This window comes from Channa argus, chromosome 24 (genome assembly GCF_033026475.1).
Source record: "Channa argus isolate prfri chromosome 24, Channa argus male v1.0, whole genome shotgun sequence".
Lineage (NCBI taxonomy): Eukaryota > Metazoa > Chordata > Actinopteri > Anabantiformes > Channidae > Channa > Channa argus.
In genome coordinates, this window is record NC_090220.1 from 9,812,447 (window position 1) to 9,831,798 (window position 19,352).

General features: G+C 38.4%; 1 protein-coding gene across 14 annotated transcripts; it reads right to left on the bottom strand.

Moving 5' to 3' along the window:
- Positions 1-375: 375 nt before the first annotated feature.
- On the bottom strand, positions 376-16,700 carry sytl2a (synaptotagmin-like 2a). 14 transcript variants are annotated; one of them, XM_067494036.1, is made up of 20 exons: positions 16,576-16,600; positions 16,088-16,197; positions 14,323-14,660; positions 13,984-14,138; positions 12,989-13,112; positions 10,908-10,977; positions 10,696-10,804; positions 9,030-9,560; positions 7,545-7,616; positions 5,059-5,160; positions 4,824-4,880; positions 4,589-4,656; positions 4,363-4,467; positions 3,546-3,718; positions 3,297-3,399; positions 3,058-3,219; positions 2,879-2,975; positions 2,689-2,794; positions 1,411-1,616; positions 376-786 (listed from the first exon to the last, which is right to left on the bottom strand). In XM_067494036.1, exons 3-20 carry the CDS (start codon positions 14,421-14,423, stop codon positions 638-640), a joined length of 2,490 nt encoding a protein of 829 aa, XP_067350137.1. In that variant the 5' UTR covers positions 14,424-14,660; positions 16,088-16,197; positions 16,576-16,600; the 3' UTR covers positions 376-637. The 14 variants fall into 14 exon arrangements, with proteins under 14 accessions (XP_067350137.1, XP_067350138.1, XP_067350134.1 ...); XM_067494037.1 differs by lacking the exon at positions 16,088-16,197 and having other exon boundaries at positions 10,696-10,801; positions 16,576-16,700; XM_067494033.1 differs by lacking the exon at positions 16,088-16,197 and having other exon boundaries at positions 16,576-16,700.
- Positions 16,701-19,352: the final 2,652 nt, after the last annotated feature.

Genomic DNA, 19,352 nt, shown 5'->3' on the forward strand with positions numbered 1-19,352 from the left:
CAACGCAGAGGCTAGTCGCTGGTTAGCTAACTCCGTCTCAATTGATAGGACATAAAACCCAATCATATTGTTGGATTTCTTGTCGCAGCAGATCGGTTCAGCCAATCAGGAAGCCTTTAGACCTGTACGAAGGTAAGACTTGAAATGTTGCTGCATTGAATGTACTGTAGGAAATATGACAATTCTAGTTTATTCTGACTTTCATAACAACATATTGTACTGTAATTATTATTAATAGTAGTAGAAGTATTGGGAGTAGTAGTAGTGGAATAGTGGTGGTAGTGTATTTAGCAGCACACTGCAGTAAAAGTGGAAATAAAGTAAAAGTTTACATCTTAAATACAGATAAAAGTGTGTGTATAAATGGAATGAATAGATAACATCTACATTTATTGAGTTAAAATTTTCATATATTTCTCAAATCAAAACAATTTGAATGTTTTATGACACATTTAACATTTGGCATAGACTGCACAAAATATTATTTATACAATGACCATCAGTTGTACAGATACAGATTGCTCATCATGGCTGCTAATTGCACTAAATTGTTACACAGTATGTAGAACCAAATAATGTACATGCAATGTTATCCTGAAAAGTTTCCAATCATTTATTACAACACTTTTTACCAATATCACTTTGACATGCTTTTTGCCATCACCAGCATCCTCAGGGGTAAAACATCCTCCACCCATTCACCATCAGACTTTAACATCCTGTCCCATAAATTTGCTTCCTCTGTCGTTGAATCCATCCAAACCACCTCTGTCCCAAAACTCTTTCCTGCACAGAAAGGCACAGAAATAATTCTATTAATGCGATGGCAAAAATTTTAACTGACATTAGAACAAATGAATGTGCTCGTGTGTGCATCAGGCATAATAAAACAGAAACATGACATCTGCATGGATTAAGAAACAACAAATACTAGAACAAACTACCAGTTTGAAGAGAGTGTTAGCTAACACAAATTTGTCTACAGCAGTATCATATCTCAAGTTTGTTAATTATCTGGACAAAAAATCCTATCTCATATTATATCCAGAATTTTGAATCTGATCACTTTTTGAAACTGAATATTTCTAAAACCAAATGGTAAATGTTCTGCACTTATATAGATATTATATAAAGAGCATAAGTGTGGATTCATTTTCTACCTATTGGCACTCAAAGCGCTTTACACTGCTTCTTATTCACGCATTCGCACTCACAATCACACTCATCACCTAAGTTGCCCCTAAGCTGTAGTTGCTGACTTGTGTAATACATACATATAAATACTTTCACCTTCTTTTGTTTAGACAGCAGGAAGTGGAAACTGTGCATAGCTTTCATTACTTTGATGTTCATACTGATAAGGTGCAGGTGTAACTATGTTGAGAAGAGTAACAGACAGTGAAGTGTTACCTGTCCCTAGCCCAAGCCTCAGACCGCCAATGTAGTGGTTGTTGAGTCTGTCATGATCCCACACTGTGAGCTCCACACAGGCCTCTCTGAGGTCCTCTTGTTGGAAGCCATCATACACCATGGTATGGTTGAACATTGGGTTTGCCGTCCTCTTCACCACCCGTGTTTTCTGACGGCTTTTTCTGCTTGTGTCTGGAAGTACAGTGCTGCAGCAGAAACAAAGGAAAGAGATACAGTAAGTGGCATTTATTTATTCTGAAAGGTCAGATAAAATCTTAGTCATGTATGTAAGCAGAAAGTGCCTAACCCCTAATAAATAAACAATTATAAAATGAATAATCACATGAATACATTTATCATAATACTATGGCTGCAACTAATGATTATTTTTGATGCTAACGTCTTATGTTTTCTTTTGTCCAACCAATACTTTAAAATCTGTATCGCGTACAGTTTTAACATTGAAACAGATTTTTTGGATTCTGTATTTTGTATCTGTAATTCCTTGTCAAAAAGAACATTTCAGATATCCACAATGTTATTTTTAATAGGACAAAATAAGGACGTTTGTGTTATGTTTTAGGCTTTTAATTTCAGATATCCCAATTATTTTAGATTTACACAGTGAACATTCTGAATATCTACAGTAGAATTCCTGCTAGAAAAAACTCCCATTTTCGATAGCTACAGTCAAATTGTTACTAGTTATAATGTTATTTTCAGATACCTAAAATATAAGAAAACAGATATCGATCCATCCATTCCATATCTGGAAATCCATAGTGTAAATTTGAATGAACAAAATACATAGTGACAAAAAAATGTCAGTGCAGATATCCAAAATCCTTATTATGACTAGTCAAAATGTAATTTCTGATATCTACAATTAGTATTATTACTAGCAATGCTGCTATTGATAGATATATTTTTAATTTACTGGGTAGAAAGAATGTCATCGTGAATAATTCTTGGCTGGAAGGAATTGTATTGAACGCCACTTAAGCTTTTTATCTACTAGATATCTTAAATACAGTTTTGACAAGTAAAACCAAAGTGGTAGATATATTGAAATACAATTTCTACTAATAAGAATGTAATTTACTTTTTTTTATTAAGCCAAAAAAGTAAAAACAGATGAGCTTTTTTAGCGTCAGTAGAGGCATGATAAAATTACGATTAATAATAATGTTATTATAATAATAATAATAATAATAATAATAATAATAATAATAATGTTTTTAATTATTTATTATTTATTTCATTCTGAATATTTCCTACCATTTCACAAACGGGTCAATCATCCCTCCTGTGACTGAAGGGAGATTCTTGCAGTCTTTCACCCAAATCTGCATCTCTCCAGTCTCAATTCTAGAGGTTCTGTTACCTGTGTGCAATCAAACCATCATCAGAAAGACCAGAATGATAATATTAATAATAGCTGATAGAAACTGAGGTGTCATCAGCTTACTGTGAGACATCTTTGGCAGGAATCTCAGAGCAACTCTCATCTGTCCCCTGCTGTCCATCAGATGCGAGGGAGATGGTGTTGAGGTTTGTGCTAACACCTGAAGAATGAAGCTGAAGTGAACACACGTCTAATCAAATAACCCCTGTACTACAGGCTATAAGAAGAAGTGCAGCTTTTACCCTGGTTTTTAATCTGTGTTCATTTATCTGTGTGTTGCTGAAGTCCCACTCTGACAAATCCAGGTCCACCTCACCCAAGAAACTGTTCCGCCCTAAAGTGTCATTGTGCCACACCGAGATGTTCAAATTCTGAGTTTTCAACTCCTCCATTTTGATGGTAAACTATGCAGGGAGAAGACAGTGCTGTTTGAAAAATCTGGAATAGATATAAAGAGAAATTTGTAACAACACAAACTCACCTTGAGAATTTCATTGTAGGTTGGGTTTAACGTCTTCTTTTTTACTGTGGTTTTTCTCTTTCCCAGCTTTGACTTATCAGGAAGAAGATAACACTTCACATACCTGTCAAACAGCAGCAAACTATCAGTTCTTCACATGACATCAGGAGACAACAAACTCTCTCTCTAACTTTCATATCATAAATATAATTGGCTGATACAACATTTGCTCTACCTTTGCCATTCTTAACATATACGGCAACTACTCACGGGTCACAGCGGCTCTTCTTGGTGTCAGCCATAGCCAGATCCTTGCAGTGCACCACAAAGATATGAAATTCCCCAAGCTTCTGGATGTAGTTCACAGCAAATTGAATGCTCCCCTGGATCTCAAAGTCACTGCAGTCTGCAGGGTTAATGCTGCTGAGGCTGCCACTGACCTGCTAATTCACAAGACCCCAGTAGAGTGAAAGCACCATCCTCTCTGTTTTTTTATACTCATTTATGTAAAGTGAAAATCCATTCATTAGCAATGATTAATTGTTTATTCATTTATTCAGTGATTGGTTGATAGCTGGCTTAAGCTGCATGGCAGCTATAAACAGCCACAATGTGAGTAAAAAAATATATTAGATTAATTATAAATCTGAAGTTGTTTATGTTCTTATGGTCAAAAAAATGTCAAGAATGAGTCAACCCAAACATTTTTGTTTCAGTAATATTGGCTAAAAACTACAGTTCAAGCTGTTTCAGGAACATGCTGGAAAAGTCTAACTAAATATTTCTTTAGCAGAAAAAGCAAAAAATCAAAATGTACTGAGAGATTAACTACTCAGATCGTTGGTTTGGGTCTTTTCATTGGATTGTCAATAAGAAAAGTACAGACCATCATTAGCCTTATTTTCCTACCACTCAACATTTAACAAACACGATGAAAGACTAAAACATTCAAGATATCCAAAATAGGGTCCAAGGGTCCAAAATAACCTTGAGGTTCAAATGAAACTTGCCAAAGCTCACATATTACAGAGTGTGTGTGGATTTTTTCAGAAGCTTATATTATCTAGTGAAATGCACATGGACATACAGACGACATGGACGCCATTCCTGAGGAAAGACTTATGTTAGACGTGGAGTTGCTGATGTTTCTTCTCCAGCCCAAATTAGTGCCAAATGTGCTGTCACTCTCTGTCTAATAAGTTTGAGAAAAAACAAAAAGTTAAAAACATATATAAAACATGTCTGACAGAGAAAGCAAAAACTAAATAAATCAGAAAATCATGTACAAGTGGAGCCAGTAAAAGGTGATTTACCTCATTCTGCTGAAGAACAGGAACTGACAAGCTGGTTTTTGTCTGCTTTGAGTTGGACAGAGCAGAGGCTGATAGCAGATGTGAAGAAACCAGAAGAAATATATGACTTCACACCTCTGACATTGACCATGAAGTATAATAAGTGCTGTATATCTTAAATTCAAGAGTATGTTTAATTAACTGCCCAGCCTGTGTATGTACTGATAAATGTGTGGAGAGAAGACCCCATGTTTACCATCATCCACGCTTAAACTCATTTGCTCGCTTGATTCAGTTTTACTCTTCTCGTCTCCTACAAAGAAATTAGGCCACGATACATTATCATTGACATGTAAAATTAGATCATGATTCAGTGCTGAGACTTTTGTTTGGAAATGTATTGCACCACCAATACACTAAAGCTTTAAGAAATTCTGATTGCTTGTCTGGTTACCTATAGAACACATGCATTTAAAAAAAAATCCTTTTACTTGTATGGGAGGTGAGGCTTTCCAGACTTTTGGATAAAGACATGCTCCTTGAAGATAATTGTTTCAGAGGTGACAAGATGGGACTAGAACTGTCATCATAACCTGCCACAAATGAAACATCATCAGCTCTAGAGAATTAACTCAACACAGGCAGTACATGGTTAAAGAAGTACTACAGTTGGAAACCATTTAAAACAAATAATTCAGGCAGGTATACTGCTTAGTTCTGTTAAACATGATCCTACTAGGTTTTTAGTTCATAGTGATGAATATGCTCTATCTTACACGGCACAAACCGACTTAAAAACTACAGTGGAAAGATAGTTTTCTACAGATTAAACTGGCATTAGAGGAATTTGTCAGAGCAAGTATAATTATATACTATATATATTGTATAATTCTCTAGCAAATCAGTCTCACTGTTAACATGATGTAATTGGTTTTAAAAAAACACTGACTTAGGTGTATGTTTCTTCATAATCTTGAAGAAAGATAAATGGAGAGAGAATTCCAAAGCTCACTATTAGCACTTGCCCGAGACAGAGTCCAGGGCCTGGTAGTTGTGTCTTGGCTGGGGTTTCTGTGTTTACTGACAGCACAAGAACTGGTAGTACTCCACTCATTGTGACTCTCACTTTGGTTTCCAACAAAGTCTCTCAGGGCACATTGTGGTTCGTGTATCTCATCATTCTCTGTAGCAGAGGCTTTCTCGTGGTTAGAAGGAGGGGAATGGGCATTTTCCTTTGGCCCGAGGTAGTACTGATAATCCTGAGGGAGGAATGATCTGGCAAGGTGAGTAAAGGTCCTGAATCTGTGCTCTGAGGCCTTTTTAGATTGTAAGGAAGTAGAGGAGCTTGTACTACTTTGTTCTGTATTTACATGATCAATGTAAGTCCCTGTGTCCTTCAAATGTAAAGGCAGGGGAGAAGATCTGACGTCCATGCTAGGTTTAGTGCCTGTCTGCTTTGCTTTATGTAAGGGACTCTGCTTTGGCACGGTTGTGGGCTTCCCTTCTTGCTGTCTAACAACCTCAGTTTGTGGGTTGATGTCGATTGGAAAGGTTTTCAAAGGAGAGCCTTCGAGACTGGATCTCTCAGGACTGGAGAATTCTTTAGGTAGGACCTTTGGGTGGCAGGTCTTAGGTGGACTCTTCCTGACTTTGTCATTCTGGTTTTTTGACGCTGGCCTGTGGGGTTGACTAGGACTGAGGGGCCTCTCTTCAAATTGTGTTTCGGCTTTGACTTGGTTTTGGGACCATGCTGCAGGTATGTCTCCAGTACTGCTAACACATCTCAGCTGTGATCTGTCTGGATTCAGACTGACAAATCCCTTGTCTGTCACTTTCAATGCTTTCAAGATACCACTGGACTTGGTTCTGTTTAGAGAGGTTTGTTCCTCTCCCTCAGACTCCCTCGGGTCAGACTGAGGGGAGACCTCTTTGTCCCCAAGCATTGAGCTGTGTTCCTTGACTCTTGCAACAATTACTCTTGGGCCTGTATATTCCATCTCCCAGAAATGCTTAAGTTCACTGATCTTGGCTGGCCTGTCCTCTTGAGGAATGGAAGTGGACTGCCTGGGAAGGGAAACTGGAATGTCCCCCACTTGCTTGTGAGTATTGAATCCTACAGAGTGTGCTAAAGAATTGATGATGTTTTCATGTGGGCCAGGAATCTGTGTCTCCTTTACTGAAACTTTTAAGGAGTCTTCTGTCTCCTCATAGATGAGGACTGGATTAGCTCTGTATGTACCATCTTCTGTTGACCAATCTACAGAGAGACTACCTTCAGTCCGCAATGACAAAGTCTTTTTTTGGGACTTGTGAGTAATATCCTGAACTTCGTTTTTCTCCATTTTCATGGGAAGATAGTGTTTGCTCTCCATATACATCTGAGGGACATGTGAAGCTTTGGTTCCTTCCTTAGCTGTGGCCTCCTGTCTTGCCTCTCCTTTGGCAAATATTATTTTTGGACCAGTGTTTTCTCTCTCCCAGAAGGCTCTTAGATTGGATAGTTTCTCTAGAGGCTGAACAACTCTGCCTTCTGTTGCCTCTTCATGTACTGTGTATACTGTTTCTTTAAATTCAGAATTCTGCCGTGCTGTCAGTTGTACTGTTTTCACATTTGTCATCGTAGAGAGCTTGGTTTCATGTTTGATAAATGCAGATGTGTCCACAGTCATATTTGAAGTACTTTGATAGAGAGTCTGGGATTTATCTGTTTCTGTCCGCTTGGGAATTTTTACAGCTTTGTTCTGTGGACGCTGCACTTCAGCACTTCTGTCACTGCTAAAAAATGTTGGATCAGCATGAGGTGAACTTGAGCTGCCACTAGTGGATGGCTGGGTATCTGATGTTGTCTGAAAAGAATTGTTAGTACTTTGTTCGGGCAACTTTTCTTTGTTAACACTGTGTCCAGTTGCCCCACGTGTGGCCTTTGCCTGAGAGCAATGCTCCTCTTCATGCTTCATCTCCAGGTGAACATGCTTACCTGATTCTTCAGCAGACATAAGGCTGGACACTGAAGGGCATATGAGCTCTGAATGAGACTGCTCAGAGACATCTGCAAAGAGAGCAACCACCTGTTGAATCACTCATATACGGGTTAAACACTGCACACAGCATAAAGTTTCTCCAGTACAATACAGTTACATGTGTTGGATTTTTTATAGTTTATTACTTAGACGTGAAGTGAGGCCTGCACTGGAAACTGACATAGTGCATTTTCTCAAGTACTCTACTTAGGCACAGCTATGAGGTGCTTTTATGGTACTGTATACTTCTTGTACACTAGTGTAGTCTTCAGAGGAGAAAATACGTATATGACTTTTACAGCACATTTTGCAATCCACATAATAATACTTACATTATGATGTAGACTTTTCACAAACTACTCATCTCTATAAACAATTTCACTGAAGCTGCAACATTAAAAACATACATGAATATCAAAATGAGTAATTATGCAGCAAGTACTTTTGTCTTTGTAGTTTAGGCATTTTTTGCCTTTTTACTAAAGACAATGTGGTAATTCAGTAAAGGATCTCAGTTGGTCTTTCCACCACTGAGGGAGACCATTAGTTTTAGGTGTCAAATGATATTTCTGACAGCATTTTGAAGGACACAATGTATAGGATTTGAAATTGTGCATATCTTTTGCTACTAAGTAAAAAACACAAAAAAAGAAAATCCACATAAAAGCAGATTCATCTCAGGGACACTGAAATAAAACAGCTGCAACACAATGCACCTGTTGTCTTATATTTTAAGTTATGTTCTACATAAAAACGCATCTACTCTTAAGTACTCTTAACTACATCTGTATACAAGAAGTACCAGAAGTAAAATAGTTAAATAACCAGTTGAGAGCAAAAAATAATATCAGATTATCAAGGTTATACGTTGGCCCTACTTGTAGATATCTCACAGTAAGATAATTAACCTGTGAGTCCAACACCTGGCATGAGACATAAAAAACAATGATGACCATTGACATGACATGAATGAAATGCCTCAGAATAACCCATGATGCCAAAGCAGGTTACAGCAAATCCCAATGAGTCAATCAAACACAAATTTCATTGCTTGCAAGAACATGCAAAAGCAGGATAATGTGAGGGCGATTTTTAGATACTCTGTATACACTGATCAGGAATAACATCATGACCACCTGGGCAATGTAATGCAATCCAACATAGTGGCTCTGCCATGAATTATACTTTTACAATGTTATAATTTCTCAGTTTTAAGTTTAAACTGTCAGAAGGTGCAAATTCTATTATGTGTATGTGTATCGAGATCAAAATGGGTATAAAATTGATGTGAGTATCTGTCTATGTTTATGTTATATGTCTATAACTATTTAAATATTGAAGTCTTCAATTGGTTAAAATTAAGGAATTTGTGGTTAAAACCAATTGTTAGTTTGAATTACTGATTGGTTATTTAGTTGGCTCACTGGTTTAAAACGTCTTACCACCAAATGCTTGGTGTTTGACAACATCTTGCTCTTGGAGCCGTGCCTCATTTTTGAGTTCACCTTCCTGTGAAGCTGTTTGACTGTGGTTGAATAAAGACCTCTGTGTACTAGCAGTGGTATTGCCATTATTTAGATGGTTATTTTCCATCTCAGAGGGAGCAGTGGAGTCAGTGTCCAGCAAACTGTGCTCTCCCAGTTCCTTTCCATCGTGCCACTCCACTCTGCGCTGACCAATTGTGGAGCTGAACCTCGCCTGCTTCGGGTCTACCCAGGTCTCAGTGGGAGAATCCAGACTACTTAGACTCTGCAGGTCCAATTGACAGAACAGGGAGTCTGTGGGCAAGTTATTGAGAATGCCCTGAGGAACATCAGCGTCAGTCTGTCTACATCCTGACCAGTCTACTTCAACAAAGCAGTCCTGAGAACTGCTGCTGACTGCAGATGGATTCAGGTTGGCCGAGCTATCATTACAGTTTTGTCTAATGTTACTAACATAAGAACTGCAGGTCTCAGATGGTGGTAAAGGCTCTGAAAGAACAAAAACAAATGAACACCAACATTGTGACCACTTTAGCTTTGACATAACTTTGTAGGCATTTTAAAATGATAAATGTTCTGCACTTATATAGCACTTTTCTACCTATTGGCACTCAAAGCGCTTTACACTGCTTCTTATTCACCCATTCAAACTCACAACCACACACACACAGATGGGGGAGCTGCTATGCAACTGGCCAACACTCACCAAGAGCAACTAAGTTGGGGTTCAGTGTCTTGCTCAAGGACACTTCGACATGTGACTGGAGGAGCCAGGGATTGAACCAACAACTGTGAGATTGGCGGACAACCGCTCTACCTTCCTGCGCCACAATCACCCAAAATTACTAATTATTAATTACTGGTGTTCAACAGCTCCACTTAACAAAAACTCATGTAGGAGAGACATCTTCCCTGTGCTATAAATCCAGGTCTGGGCAAATGATCAGAATTTGATTTGAATTACAAAAACAAAATAATAAAGAAAAAAAATGTATTGTGCCATTATCTGCTTTGCCATGCTCTTTTGCATTGTGTTACTTAATAAATCCAGGGTCCTCCGGTTCTTTACAGCTGTGTGTTCAGCCTTCAAAAGCTCAAACTCTTTCATCCAGGCTGTAACATGTTTAGTTCAGCCACAAATTCTACACATCAAGATGGTCCATTTACTTTACAAGTCATGCAGTACAGATTAAGGCTGTGGAATGTAGTTCTGCATAATCCTTGGACTAGTCTGGCAGCCATGTGTATTTGAACTTCATTTCACTTTAACAATCAATGGGAAAATCTGTGCTCCCAGCTCTTTGGTGTATCTCATCACTTATCTAACTAATCTTTTCCTGTGCTACAGTAAATTGTTAGAAATGACAAGTCAGTGCACACTTCCACCTCCATGCAGCCACTGCCCATGCTCACATGCTGTTCACAGAAAAATATAGGACCCACATACCAGGATGTCAAAAATGTTGTAGAGCAGACTTACATTGGTTCGTAATGTAACCGGCGTCACACTTTTTCCATCAATAGCGCACTCAAGTCAAACACACAACACATGGTAAATCCTTAGATTTAAATGAAGAAACTAATTCATTTTTATAGCACAAGGGAGTGTTCATGTGAAACTTACCCTCATTTAGCGTCCTAGTTTCAGACACTGCTCCATCCACTACCTGACTATTGTTTTCTTTGACAGTATGACATGCACTGAACTCACTGTTGAAAGGGTTTTTTCTCTGCTTCAACAAAAGATACATACATGCACTTAAGAACTGCAACACAGAGATTGGATTCATACTTCAAAGTTTAATCTATTGAACGTTCCCCCAAGCAGGATCTTACCTTTACAGGGGAGTGTGAAACAGGTTTAGATGCATCTTGTGGTGTTTCATCAGGGTTCTGGTTTTGATACCTATGACAATAAACAAAGAAGATAAGAAACAGGAGGATTAGTATGGAACTTCACACTTTCTGGATCTCTAAAAAATACATGTAAGTGATAAAAATTTTGTTTTGCCCAAATCTGCAGGCTCACGTAAGTAAATTCCATTCTCTTCTGTAACTCAGACATGTTATGTACACATGCATATTAATTTCATGTCCAGTGTCTGTGTACCCTGCAACAAAACCTGTCTTCTTAAGTGTAATAGGACAAATCATTAGTTGTTTTCAAGAGCAGCCAAGTGATTTGTCCCAGCTGAAGCTATAACAGCATTGTATGATATTTTTCAGTGAGGCTGCTCCTCAGAAGTAGTGGAAAACACAAGCATGTGAGAGCTGACCTCATAAGAAGATTACTGGGAGCTACAGGTCAATTATTAAGATTCCAGTCACTTTGTGCACAGGTCCACTCACTTGCAGTCACACCCTTATTGGATTATATGTGTTTTCCACTTATGCACATTATTGATAATACACAACAGTTTTTAATTTTCTCTGTATGTCTCTCTGTCCCAGGCTCTCTGTGACCCTAAAACAGACCACAGTGTTGTCCAAGGTGTATCCCGCCTCTCACCCAATGACAGCTGGGTTAGGCTCATGCCCCCCCTTGACCCTGAACAGGAAAAGCATTGAAGATAATGGATGGATGGAAGATACATGTATAAAGTGTTGCTTTGTTGCTTGTGCTGGTTTTGAAGGAAAAGTCAAGGAACAGCCTTCTCCTGAACTGAAAAACATTGCAGGCTGAACCAGGATGATGATCATTATGTGTGTAAACTTTTGTACCAGTAAATTTAATCAGCTTCTTCTGCTTCAGTGGATTATTGCCTCTGAACAGGACCAGACATCATCCACTGTAACATCTGGACTGGGATTATAGATGAACAGTTAATGAACAAAATCAGGCATCATTGGTGCCAACATACAACATATCTCTAATGAGAAAATGCTGGCCCAGCCTAGAGGTGGATTCATTTCTTAATCTGTAAGCCAGACAGGTTTGTCATATTTCTAAGTATTGTTTCAATTATCTCAAGAACAGTTTAAAACAGGATTTGCTGTCATCACTCTGTGATGGTGTATCTTGTTGGCCACAGGGTCATTGTGATTACATCCCCACTTGACAGCCTGCCTCTCCTCTCAGATAGAGCTGTAGACCAGGACTAATTCTTCTTGTTTGACTGGAAGATTACAGGCTCAACAGGGCTCTGATTGTTTCTTCCCCTCCCCCTCCTCATAAGTGTTGTAATCAAAGAACTGATCAAGTGTCTTACACAGACTCTGTTATCTCAGTCTGGTGCCAGATAAGTCTCCAAGGAAGCAAGAACACCAGAGCTGTGAGAAAGACAGCGTTTCCATATGCTGTCTGGAAGGTATAGATCCAGTATGTGGTGTGTGTGTGTGTGCGTGCGTCTGAGTGTTTGTGTTTTTAACCTCCCTGTTTTATGCAGTTTGCTCTTGTTCTTTTCCTATGTCCAATCATTTTTGACGTTGAACATCACAAATTGACAAAGCAGATAAATATATTCAGTGTTCACAAATTTCTCAATTAGAACATAGTTTTCTTTAATAAATTGTTTGTTTTCATGCTGTTAAAAGCATCTGTTCCAGTTCCTGCTGTTTGGATATAATATTAAGACCACAAATACATTGTTTTTTTCCTATAGAAAATGACTATATGTGTGGGCAGATGCAGCATGTGATAATGTTTACTTAAAACACAAATCATATGGTTTGTTTTGTTTGTAAAGACAGAGCATCACCTTTTACAATACTTTTACAGTGGAATTAGCCATTTGATACACTGGTGATATACAGCTATTTTCTATAGCAGTTTTAAATTAACTGTTCAGGTTATGTTTACTAGCAAATAACCCAGTAACGGCAAAAGCCTTGGTCATGGAGGAGCATTTCAACACTCCTGTGTGATGCATGGGTGATCCTGATGCAGGCTACCTTCTGCATTAGTTCTCCATACTCACTTTTTAATCCTGGGTTGCATGCGAGGCTCCTGAAGAAGTCCACGAAGTACCGGAGGGATGAAAACTTCTTTATTTTCATTGCTGATAAAACTGGACTTCTCTGGCAACATCTGAGAGAGCTCCACTGCAGCACACAACACATATGTACATCAGCTACTGTTAGAGAATGTTAATACTTCTTTGCACTTAATTACCCCCCAGACTCATTGAATACAACCCAGATATATTAGTTTCTCCTCCTTATCTTCACATCGGTCACTTTCTAATGCATATGTAAAATCAGGGCTTATTTACTTTTGTTACTATAATAACTGATTGTACATCAATACAAGAGAATGCTATTATAGTTTTCTTTGTTAAAGCTGCAATAGTGGCAAAGTGTATATTTACTGCACAGTATGTGCTGAACCTCGGCAGAGTCTCTGTTCACTCAAGTGTAAGGATTAAAGAAGTCTTTGAAACCCCACTGTTTTCTCTCCTCTGACCGATTTGTCTAGATTATTATGACAGATGAGGAATCAAAGTGCTGCCTGTGAAAAGAATTTAACAATGTGCTTCTGAGGCTGAGCAAACCTGTAGTGGTATTTAATCTACAGTCCAGTAATTTGGAAGTATTCCTGTAGTAAAAAAACACAGATCCACAGATCTTGTCATACACAATTTAATGAAACCATAGACACTAATGTTAAAATAGTAGACATGCAAGACATGCGTAAATACTCTCTCTGCACATTATTTGATGGTATACTTATAGATTAGGATAAGAAATAACTTTAGTTTCCTTAGATTTCAAGGCCTGAAAAGCAAAGAAATACCCATAAATTTGTGTTCACACATCGGCAATCATGTAATTGTGTCTAAACTTGTGGCTAACTTTGCCTTCTTGCTGCAATCTAATCAATCTAAATGATGTCTTTTACCTTTCACACTTGCATCTTACATCTTCATGCCCATTTTAGAACATTTATGAGAAGTGGATGAAGGAGGAGACTCACATATAGTCAGCGGTTTGTGTGTGTGTCTCATGGAGGCCCTGATGATGTCGGACCCATGGATGCGATCCTGGTGACGAACCTGCTTGGCCTCGTAGAACCATTCTCCAGTCAGGTACCTCAGCTGGCTCTTGTCTTTCACAGACTTCTGTAGGTTCCTGAGTGCAGACATTTTAGAGTAAGAATTATTGGCATCAGAAAAATAGGTGGCTTTTCTTTAAGCTTTAAGCTTAAGCTTTAAGCTTTTGTTTGACTTGTGCCTCACTTGTAAGTCACTTTGGATAAAACTTTCTGCTAAATGACTAAATGTAAATGTAACAGGTCAGGGGATAAGGAACTCACTGGATACGATGCTCTTCAAACTTCTTTAGCTCAGCATCTCTTTTTAGCACAGCCAGGATGGTTTCCTGCTCCTCCTCTGACAGGAAACTCAGGTCGATCATGGCCACTGTGTCACTCTATGCTGGTGCTCTCCACTGCTGTGAGTTTGTATTAGTGACTGAACATGATTAGAACTTCAATCAGTTCTTTTTGAAGCCAAAGCCTTGTTCTGTTTTTCAAGGACAGGTCAGTGTTGGTAGTTTAAACAAACCGGGTGATCTGCACTTCACCTGTGACATATACTATAACTGTCATAGGGACAATCCTTCTCCTCGGGTGAGACTCAATTGAGTCTGTACCTGAAACAAAGCAGCACTCAGAGAATTACCTGTTATTATTTACAAAAGTAAGTTTGTTCCTATTTTAAGTAATTTCAACTAAGAATGCTAAAATTGACTGGTTCCAGATTAATAGTTTTCTTATTTGCGCTGTTGCTTAGACAAAAAGAGCAAGCTGAATAAGTCAACTTGGCCTTTGGGTAACTGTGATGAGCATTACAACAGCTTTCCAAAGAACCAACTATTCACTAAGAATATAATAAGTGACTGATCAGTAATAAAAAAGATTCAATAGCTGCATTCCTACAGTAGTTGGCAGCACTTTAACAAGTGCCAACATAAAAAGACATAAAAAGAGGATTTGTTTAGTTTTTAAAAAAAAAATCCCCTTATAAAACCAAAATCTCTCTTTGGCCGTTCTTCACCATTAAAACATGCTGTTACAACTGAGTCCAGAGCTACATGTTATGGCTTGATATTCAAACCACCATAACAGCTTCATAAAACCTGAACTCTCAGCTGCTTCAACACATAATATTCCCAACTATTGACTACTCTCACCCAAACATTCCTCTGTGTCTCACTCACCCCACCCCCCTCAACCCTCTCTCCTATCAATCAGCCACAACATTAAAACCTTTTAATGGTGGTAATGATGTGTTTGACGGGTGAACGTGTGAACGTGCATCTAAAAACAGTGAGAAAACAATTCTTCAGCATGTGAAGCACAAAATACACATTTGTTAAAACTAATTACAACTTCACTCTTTGTTTTGTTGCAGCAGCTGCTGCTTTTCTTTCAAGAGTGGAGAGAGGGAATCTTTATGAGGAATGTCTGCGTCTGACAAGTTCTGACAAAGCAAAGCATTTGTCAGTGATGTGGTTCGTGGCAAAAAAAAAATACTTGATCGTGTTAAAATGTTAAAGTAGTGTTTGCGCAATGTTCACAGCAAGGAAAGAAGCAGTGAACATTGCTGCTGCTGAGCCTATGTTCCTATTGAGAACTATTTGTGGTTGCACTGGCTCCCATTGTTAATTAATTCTCCAGGTTGGGAAAGTTGTAATCACTTCTTATCCTGGAATACAAGACTGCATTTATAATTAGCCGTGGGAAGCCCTGAGGAACACAGTTTTTCCTGTATGGCGTAGCAATAAATGTTTTTTACAAGAAGGCTGCATCTCCAATTTCTGCAAAGAGCGAAAGCTGAGCTGAAGGACAGGGACTTAGAGCTCCTCACCCTCAGACTTTCTTGACAATCCTGGAGATTTAACAAGTTAACTTATGTTTTTTTCACAAATACAGGTATTTTAAAAGTTATATTTTGACTTGTAGGAGACTAATGACATAAAATTACCTAAAATTTAATTGAAAGTACAAGTGATGCCACAAATCCTGACTTACTGAACAGAAGAAAGCCTCAAAATAAAAAATTCTTAAAAAAGCTCACCACAAGATTTCTTGTTCACAGTAGTCAACCGAAGACCAAACCACAACCACTCAAAGAGCCAGTTAAGCTCTAAAAGTCCCAGCAGCTGTGTGCTCTATGGGAGAGCTTCACTGTGGGAATGAGCTTAATATGAGGTTGTACTGCAGTACAAAGATACATCAAACACCATGATCTTGTCAAACAGTCGAGTACAGATTAGAGTCAAAGAGATAACATAGATCTGACATTGATAAATGTAAAGCCCCCATAGTTAAAAAAGGGTGTTCTTACTGTTATAAACACATTTTCATTAAAACAACCGGACGTCATGATCTTCTAAGGATTTTTAGCTTTTACAGCTATGTTATTTACAGTAACAGTGCAGAAACTTTAGCATCACAGCTCAGTTGGATCCTTTGCATTAATTTATTAAAGGCACCAACACACCTTGATCTCAAAAGTGTAACGACATCAGCATACGAACCTACAGAGAAAAGCAGGGAGCTCACCTTCTTGTTGTGCTGTCCTGCTGAGGAGAGAGTGAACATCTCAACAAGTGGAAACTGAGGTGCTCCAGGTGGGAGGGGCTGCACACACACATAGGCAGGGGGCAGCAGAGAACAAAGTACTACCCTCAGTTTGGTTCACCTGCCTGCTCTGCTGTCCCTTAGAGCCAGTCTCACAGGAAAACAGTTCAGCCAGATACCTCACACATCGTTTTGTTTTGTAGTATGTCTTATTTTAATGAGCTGTTAGGTTATGCGTAAAGTTAGACATCTGCTTAATATAAAATATTCCTACAGATGGATGTCAAAACACTGAAAATGTCAGAAGTGTGATGTAAATATCATGATACTTAATGAAAAAAAGTAAAGAGACTAACAATGAATGCTGGGATTAAAAATTACATAAAGAAAGATTATATATATGCTTTAATTAGGCAAATTAGAAAAATCACTTATTTAGTTTGTTTAGACATTTCTACAAACCGACTTTGTGATGTACAAACCCTATTTCAATAAAACTCAAGACACTGTGTGAAATGTAAATAAAGAGAATCCAATAACTTGACATTTATGGACTGGACTGGATAATAGTAGAGAGGTGGAGCCTTAGTTCCTGCTGAAATGAGCCCCAACAATTGGTTGACAGCTGACAGTGTCTTCCTGCTTGAACTTACATTAAAAGCTTCATCACAGACCTAAGTACAGTATTGCATTATGAATTGTAGTGGAATAAAAGTAGAAGTAACATAATATGGAAGTACTCCAGCAAAGTTCAAGTACCTGCAAATTGTACTTTAGTACAGTGCATCAGTTATAAATATGAGTAGTGATTTGTTTAAATGAGACGTGTCTTTGTACTTGGACGCACCGTACTGGTTAATTTCTTGGTGGGGTTTACCTGTAGTGATGTCACTGGAACCCCCTTTAGTTTTGCTACTTTACACCACTGCCTGCCAAAGGTTGAGGCTCAGTCATATTACTCTCAGGCAAACAATGACTGCAGGCTGAATAATTAGAACAATCCTCTGATGATCAGATCAGTTGATCAGTTCAACCCGAGTGTTTTCTGAGCTTTGTACAAAGGAGTTTCTATGTCAATGCCACTAACAGACTTCAGAATATAACAATTTCTCCATGATTTCTTCATGTGAACTGTATGTTGCAGCAACAGTTACACCAAGCAGGCCACAAGGTGGCAGAGAAGTCCCATTTTTTACTGGTGCAGCTGGCTATTTGTCCAACTGCATATGTGAAACTCTAATTGATTAAGTAATTGATTGGTTGATGTTTGGATTACAAAACAATCGACAGAATTGAATAAAACGTTTCCACCTGTCTATGACATATAATAGTGTATTATTTAAATCTTACATGAGACAAAGACTATGTAGATTTGGCTCCTGGAAAAAGGGGCAACACTATTAGCACATTGTGAGTCACTTTTACCAATGTTGCACATTAACAGATGACACTTGTGCTCACTGCTGTTCATTCTCAACATTCTCATGAAAGTAAAATTATTTCCCAATATCATTTTGCAACTGACTCTTTTGCAAGTTTCCTGTTTATCCTGTGTTTAACTGCCTATTGATGAAAGTCAGACCAATTGGTCTGATGTAAGGCTGTTTTCATCACACACTGCTGGTGTTTCTTATGGAAGAAAAACAAATCCACAGCCAGCAGAGATGGTTATCCATGTTATTTTCAAGGTGGTTTACAGTGACAGGAATGAATAAGTGTGATGCCACAAAGCATCTAGAAGGAAACCAAAGACCTCAGGACCTTTGGATGCTGCTTGGCAAAAGGAGGAGGATGAACCCCACAGCAAACCACTTCACTCAGTGATCCCCCTCTCCAACTTTCATTTTTTACGATATACGGTATCTGCAGGTTACTGGTTGTGGCTTTGTTACATGCACTGTTACATGCCTGTTGTCTGCCATCCTTTGTTGAAATCAAAGTTTTTTATATATTTGGTATCATCGGGTTTTTCAGTTTCCCTGTGAAACAAGTAAAGACTGTTTTAATAAATCGCTGTTTACCCGCCACATTTACAATTTCTTCTCATTTTTGGAAGTCAAAGAAGGTTAACTATTTGCAGACCAATGAGAAAAGGAAGGCTTCCATTCAACAGTAAGGCTTTTATCAACCCCACCAGTTAATTCTATCATGAAAGTCAGTGTGTCTCTCTCTCTCACACACACACACACACCTTTCTACTACTGAATCCAAACTAAGAGGAAGTGGCAGCACAACAAAGAATCTTCTTATGCTGGTGGAGAGGCTTTGCCAAGCAGGATGTACTTTTATATCAAGATCCTTGTGTGTGTGTGTTGCACACAGATGAGCTGCTGCACCTGTGAGTTCAGTAGCAAAACGCTCCATAATGAATCAGACATTATCAAGAACTCATTACTTCACCCATCAATGCAGTACAGTTCCATTCTTTGTTCCAATTAATAGGAAACTCAACACAGTTTAGTACAAATGTGCAAAAAATAAATGACTATTCATTTATTTTATTAATGGACTAGAGACAATGAGGCTTATAGCGATGGAGCCCTGTAACTCACAGCCAGGTTCAAAATCCTCTTGTAGGCTTTACAAGGCCTTGACACTGATACTGGAGGGGTGAAGCTACCATGTGACATGGAGGTTTAAATGTTCTCTACCTCAAATGATTGGATGATCCTCACACACAGAACCAAGTGAAATTACTGCATAATCTAGTAGTAAAGAGCTGGAACCTTTGTGTGATGACAACCAGAATTGACTGACAG